The sequence below is a fragment of the Agrilus planipennis genome, unplaced genomic scaffold (genome assembly GCF_000699045.2).
Source record: "Agrilus planipennis isolate EAB-ADULT unplaced genomic scaffold, Apla_2.0 scaffold256, whole genome shotgun sequence".
Taxonomy (NCBI): domain Eukaryota; kingdom Metazoa; phylum Arthropoda; class Insecta; order Coleoptera; family Buprestidae; genus Agrilus; species Agrilus planipennis.
In genome coordinates this window covers 75,657-83,135 of record NW_020439045.1, presented here as the reverse complement: position 1 = coordinate 83,135, position 7,479 = coordinate 75,657, and the positions used below count along the sequence as shown (strand labels likewise).

Sequence of the window (7,479 nt, the reverse complement as noted above, 5' to 3'; positions counted from 1 at the left end):
TCAGAGACATATTAGAGGCAGAAACAGGAGTTAGGAGGGGTAGAGGTAGACCTAGATTAGATTACTCTTCGCAAATAGTTAAGGATGTGGGTTGTTCTAGTTTTAGGGAAATGCGAAGTTTAGCTCAGGATAGGAAAGAGTGGAGGTACGTGTCCAATCAGTCTTAGGACTGATGACCTTATGATGATGATGATACATATAAAACTAATAAAATAAAATTCATAACTTTCACAATTTTTATTGTGTTTCGCTAACACAGTAACTTTTTCATGTGGACTGCTATAATAAAAATTGTGAAAATTATGAGATTTATTTATGTTCATCAATTACTAAAATATCCAAAAATATATGAGAAAACACACAAACCACAACTATGTTTACCATAAGCTGTTGTAATGGTTAATCTAATTTATTTTTATTATCAGACAACTTTACGCATATTTGAGATTATTTTAAAAATCCCAAAGCGGAAGCTGCTCTTTTGAATAACTTCCCCAATGAAAAGGGTAGTTCGCCCGTCGTCTTTCACTTACGTACGTATGTAGTTTTGATATCAACCAACCGCAATCTCGTTATATTAAAACTTCATACGCTTAGAAGAATGAAATAAAAGCAAGAGGTTTACTTCAAACAGAAAGTATTATGCATGTACCTACACGTCGTTTCTTTTTTTCAAAATTTTCGAAAACATCAACGTAAAAAGAAAGCGATATGTAAAAATTTCCAAAACGAACAACTTGAATGCTGAGCAATTGAATCAATTTTCGGTAGTACGAAAAAAAGTACAATTTTTGACCTTTCATTCCACGGTTAACAAGTAAAACTATAATACATAGAATATTACTCAAAATTCTTTTAGGCTTCTTTTGAAAAAATGCAGGGCTATTCCATTTAAAATAAAATACCTTTGTTTCTTCTTAAAATGGTAAAAGTATTACTTAAGTTTAGTCAAATCAGAAGTGGTGTTACTTAATATGCTAATTTTTTATGGGGAACATCTTCAAAAGGATACGTATCACTTGGTTATCATTAGGATGACTGTGTATTGCATGAATTATAGGAAAGCTAAATTTTCCTTCTGTTAGATCTTCGCAGTAGCTTTTGTTATGGTGATACTACAAAATTAAACAATTTAATTGAACACTTTTGAGATTTTCTTACAATCCTGATGTGCATCAATTTGTGAATTTAGAATTCTGAGTTACATAACCAAATACAAAAAACAAACCAATACGAGCATGGGCAGATACAACATTAGAGATGAACATTACTTCAAATTAAGAAAGAAGCTAACCGTCTAAAAAATAAAAAAGAAAACTGAAGAGACAAAACTTAAAAATCGCTAGGTTTACTGAGTAACAGTCTACTTTCGGACACACTGATCATTCCTTTGGAGAATGCATCAATGAACATAAAGAAGCTTAACCTTAGACTCCTTTGGAAATCGGTGTTTTATTGCTATAATAAATAATAATAAATTTTGAAGCAGTTTTATTTGTTTTCCTTTCTTTGTCTACAGTTATTTTGTTCATAGTCTGTATGTTTGTGGTGTCAGTTATAGAGCAAGATCTCAGAGCCGCCAGACATTACCTATTTTCTGCAATCAATCATTTTATATCAAAATATTTACAACCCCATTTTGTTTCCGATCTTTTGCACATTATAATAAGAGAAAGAAATGGAATTCGTAGTTTCTTTAGCTTTTGGTTCATCTAATAAGTGAAGTTTCTCGAATCGTTTTCTACGAATTTTGGATTGTAAGCATTTATTAGCACACCGCAATATCTTGTAGTTTTCAGTTTTCCACAGTTGGCGTTTATCAATTCGATATTGTTTTACGGGCTATTTTGTCGTAATTCATAGAATTTCGTAGTTTCTTACTAAAGGTACGATTTGTAATGATTTGGCAGGAATTGATATCAATTTGGAACTTCAAAATTCCATGGACCATGACATTGAACCCGGAAAACAGTATTTTAGATTATCCATTTCCAGGGAGTTTAGAATTTTTTGGACTTTCTTCAGTTAAAGAATTAGAAGGCATTCATGGAATGTCTCTTTATGCCCTTTTTACATCCCCCTTGTGCTGAGATCTTGGACTATTACTTAATATATTTTGAAATTTTCATAAAGCAATAAATCCTTTAGTTTCCATGACAAATCTAAATGTTTAAAATCATCGTGTCATTTTCTTTAGTCGTAAAAGCAATGTTTACAGTATAGAATATAATTGTTCTCGGGAGTCATAAGGTTTTTTTTTATTATTAACTATTGTCGACAAACTTCCTTATATGGCGGTCGTGAAATACGCCGCGGGTATACCGTCGTAAAATGGCCATAAAACTCACTTATCTGTCTGAGGAAAACGCTATCAACTGTTCAGTTATAATTGACATCAGAATCGTTTTTAAATGACAGTTCGCTTATTACTTTGGGGCAAAAACAATAGCTTTCCATTACGAGACGAAAGAACTTCTTTATCAAAGTTAAATTTGGGCATATCAGTTAAATGAAGATTAAACAGACGTTCAGATTTTAAACAAAAATCGACTTCAAAATTAGAAATTCACCAGGCAATTTGAAAAGAATAAAGTATTGTAGAATTAAATTACCTATGCTTTGAGTAAAAAAATTAAAAAAAAAATTTAATTATCAAAATATCCTTTCGAGTTAGTTTCGAATTTGCTCAATCGAAGCTCAAAACTCTTAGATTTAATTATACATATAATTAGAGAGAAAAATTAAAATATTTAGTAGTTTTCAAATCAATCTATTCTAACCATAGCCTAACCTTCAAGAGGTCCATAATTTCTTTTTCTTTTCAAGATTATGTACCCATTAAAAATTAGGTTATGGTTAGATTAGCTTGCCCTCATTTTCTCTAATTACACAAATAGTTAAAGAGCTTTGCGCCTAGAACAAACTAAAAAATATCTGAAACTCTATCATATTATCATATTAACTCTTTTCTTGTTTTGTCATAATTCAGTTTCATATGGAAGATGGAGACCTACAACTTTTGTTAAAATTTTTGTGTAAAATAGACGAAGAAAATATTAACATCAGAAATAAGATTTCAAAGAAAAATAATCTATTAAGATATTTTTTATTAAAAAGAAAAGTTCATCTCTAATATGTGCCTTAAACAAAAAGTAAAAGCTTTCGCGGACAGTGTAAGCAAATAGACGAAGACTGACCTTTCATTTTGTTTTAATGTACGTATCAAACAATAATATTGAAAAAACGCTTGGCAAAAAGAAAAGAATCTAGCCAAAAAATCACTAATTATCACCCCCACACATTGCTATGTAAAGGCCATCAACATTTTCTGAACGTTGGCGTCCCATTGTTTACATTAAATTACGTAATTATTAATTATACATCAAAGACATAATTGCTATTCGATCGACATGAGGTATTTTGATGTGACACATAATCATAAATGGGTTGTTCGACTTTTAAATCACCCATTTATTCTATCACCTTCTGTATTTCAACATCTATACCTTTTATTATTTTAATTGCCTCTTTGAAGATCTTGCAATGTCCGCGAAACAATAGGCATTAAAATCCAAAGTCTCAACTACAATTTTCGACCTTACAAGCCGAGTATCTTATTCTAAAACGAAAGCCGCGATTTTCGTTTTATTTTTTGAAAATTATGTCATTTATTTATTCACCCTGAGTGTACTCAAAAACTTTGGAAAACTATTTCCTTTTAAAAAATTCGAATTGTGTTGCGCAACTTACGTCTTTCGAGCACAAATTTAAATAGTCGTCCTTTATCTGAAAGTACAGACCCAATATTCCCGCTAATTTTGTGAAATCCTCCTTATTATGACTAAACAGTTGCATCAATCTAATCGCTAACATAAACAATCCGCCCGTTTCTAAAGAATAAAAATCATCGTTAGTTCACAAAGGAAATAAAAAAAATTATTCTGTTGTCTTTACTAACTTCTTTTCGTCATTTGATGGTACTCTTCTTCTGAAGGACAAGTGAAATTGTCCCTCCAGTATATTTCCATCCCTTGACCCCTGTGTAATTCAATAAGCTGTTCAGTGTAGACATTCGTTGCCTGATAATAAAGAAAAATTTGATATTCACGTGCACAAGAATTTAGGGTAGTAAAATATTAAAACCAATGCTGCTTTGTCAGTAAACAAATTTTCATTATATTTTTATTCAATAATAATATCCGNTAGCAAGGAGATCGGGCTGAAACTATAGCTACAAGCTATCCAAGGATGGTACTATAGAATGTCACCTCAAGGTAGGCCTAGTGGCGTCATCTCTTGGTTAGGCCGGAAACTTATCAATCCACCCTCGTACATAGGTCAGGTACCTTTATAATCTGTCAAGTGGTAAATTATCAACCCTCGAAAGAGCATGCATTATAAAATCGGAAAACCCTACCTGTCACCAGCTCCTGATCTATTTGAAGCTAATAAAAATTTAAGAGCAACGATTAAAAACGTACCTTGCATCATCAGAAGCATCACAGCTTGGCTTCGCCGTCTTCTTCTGAACTGTTAAATAAGTCACCCTTTTTTCATATGCACAACGAGAGACAACATCACTTCAACTATCAATAATTTATTAAAGTCATTCCTTTCCTTATTTAATCCTTTCGAGTAACTGAAATAAGCTACAACTGAAAACTGGTGTTGGGACATTTTAAAATAAAATATGTAACAAATTTAAAAGTTTATTTCAAACAAAAAAAAAATACAATTCAATTTTTTTGTATTTGCATGATAAAAATGAAGCGAATTAAACACAAGCAAATAGTACTGACAATCCGAGCAACAAGTATTCATCAACAATTTTATATATTTAAGCAAATACTTAAGTTAAATATAATTAATACCTTCAAGTGGATAGAACTGGTGGTGGTAGTGGTATTATATTTTAAAAAAATTATCTAATATTTCTACCATACAGGAGTTTCCACCAAGTCTTTCTACTTCCTCTCGAGCTTCTCGATCCAGTTGGTTAAGTTTTTGTAACGTATATTCAAAACTACCAAACCTTTTCAGTAAAGACACGCAATACGTTTTTACCTCGTTACACTTGGTCCTTTGCCTTAAAATATCTATTTGCACATTAAGGGAAACATTCTAAAATATGAATTTTTTTAGATTTGTAGATAATGGACCTGATGGGAAATTCAAAATTAATCTTCATTTTCGTACTCTACTACACATTGCGTAGACATTTATTCAAATTTGCACGCATGCGTCAGCTCACGCCCTCTCTTATATATTAGCCATTACAATAAAATAAGCGTCCAACTAAGACACTCATAAATGTTTCTTGCATCTATTACATTCACCACCTTTTTAGCATTCCTTTTTGATTTATATTACTGATTTTCTCGAAGGTACAATATTTAAAATTTAAAGGGAATTTCCTGCATTTTGAAGCCTTTGAAGTCCTTTGAGAAAACACTACATTACATTATTTTACGTAAGTTTTTTGTTTCTTGTTGCAATAAAGTACGTACGCTCTTAGAATATAGAAAATAACGACTATTAAAACCGGAAAATGTAATTTTCCTCGTTCAGAATGAGAAGCAAAACTTAACTAATAAATCGAAATTCGACAACCCACTTTTGTTTTTCTGCAATCTTTTCTTAGCACTTCAGCATAATTTCCATTGAACTGATGTCGTCCTGATTAAGGTCTAAAGTCAGTAATAATTAATAGAATAGGACGATTACTACGGTGGTTGACAAGAGGCTTTTAAAAGAGATGTTCGCTACCACTTATTAATGCAGTTAGTTCGTCGAGGAGATATAAATTTCACTTGTACTATTAAATTATTATTATGCTAGTTAAAGGTTAGTAATGACTCATTAAATTGTGCTACATTTCTAAGTCATCTGGAGTAGAAATACTCTTCAAACTCTAAGCATCGTTAAAGGGCTTTATAAATTGGATATTCGCAAACTAAATAAATTCGTAAACTAAACAACACAAGAAGGATAACTGTCAAGGGATCCTGTAGGATTGCGGAGAGATTTACTTTTATTTACGAAACAATATGAGACAGCAGCTTGACAGAATGACAATTACAACACTAACATAATGGAAAATAAATAAAAGAATGTGTAGATATTTATGAGGGTTGAAATTGAATAACTTTTTGACCCACCATGGCACACAAGGTTTGCGATATGTTAAAATCTTGGTTCTGTATGACCAATTTTTCATTACCTTTTTTTCATTTTTTATAAAATCTAGGTCCTTTATAAATCATATTAACAATTTTTAGGGTTCCTTACGTCCGAATGAAAAACGGAACCCTTACAAGATCACTCTGTCCGTCTGTTGCAGTCAATTTGCTCCGAAACTACTAGACCAATTAAGTTGAAAATTAGTACACATATGAATTTCTGTGACCCAAATACGGACCCATAACGTAAATAAATTAATTTCGAACCTGGGGTCATTTTTTGTACCATGCGACATATCATTTTTTATGATTGTAAAATAAACAATTTCAAATTTATTTAAAAAAATAGATGAAAATTGACCATTCCCCTCGCCCCCTTTGTTGTCTCCGAAACACCTCAACCTAAAATTTCAGAAAACATATACAAAATAGTTCTTTACTTATAGATTACAGGAAAATTGATAAGAAGTCTAACATATTTAAATTTACATTTGCAATTTTAAATATTTTAATTCTTTTTACAATTTACATAAACTCCCCTATTAACCCGATTTTCATCTCCTATGCACATCAATATTTTTGTTTTATTTTTATTTTCATTCAATATTCATATTCGTTAAGACTCTCTGTAATTTCTTCTTGCTATGTGCTTCCACTGCTACTTATATCATCCGCAAATCTAAGCATGTTAATAATTTTTTGCCCTTACTTATCTACCCCGAGACTGTTCTGTTTTTAATAGTATTATTTAAATTACTATGACAATTTTAATCACATCCTTGTTATAAATAATGCAATCAAATTAAACTCGAATTAAATTTCTATTACACAATCTCTTCCTGAATTACAAAAAACGCTAATTAATTCGGCGTAGAATTTACCTTCAAATTCAATTAATATGCTAATAAGCAAAGTTAAAAGGGCGAACAGAATGCCGTCTCGAATTTTGGGAAAACAAAATATCCTAACAAGCAAGAAATGGTCTCACCTTGGGTACTAATAGAAATTACAATTAAGTCTTATTTAAAAACTTTCCCGACTAATTTCTTTTTAATTTTCGTGAATTATTCATTTTGACACTTTAAGCCATAAACAAAAGCAAAAGCGAAAGCCTGTTCATGATTCTATTGGGAGTTAATTTAAAAAGTTGATACATTTCAAAAAAATATCCACATCAGGGTGATCTATCATCTCCGACTTAAAATTTTTGTTTGTCCGTTTGCTTTTGACAATTAAAGTGTCTTTCTAATTGTTGTTAACCCCACAAAAAATTGTTTTGTGCATGCACCTAAACATGCCA

The 7,479-nt window shown here is 31.2% G+C and overlaps 1 protein-coding gene across 1 annotated transcript in view; it reads right to left on the bottom strand.

The window, feature by feature from the left end:
* Positions 1-191: 191 nt before the first annotated feature.
* The window catches only part of LOC108741175 (geranylgeranyl pyrophosphate synthase), a 24,707-nt gene continuing 17,419 nt past the window's right edge, over positions 192-7,479 (bottom strand). Inside the window, exons 4-6 of the mRNA XM_025976869.1 lie at positions 3,959-4,079; positions 3,751-3,890; positions 192-1,115 (exon numbers count right to left, since the gene is read on the bottom strand). Coding sequence (XP_025832654.1) covers positions 978-1,115; positions 3,751-3,890; positions 3,959-4,079 — 399 coding nt within the window. The 3' untranslated portion in view covers positions 192-977. The remainder of the gene's footprint in view (positions 1,116-3,750; positions 3,891-3,958; positions 4,080-7,479) is intronic.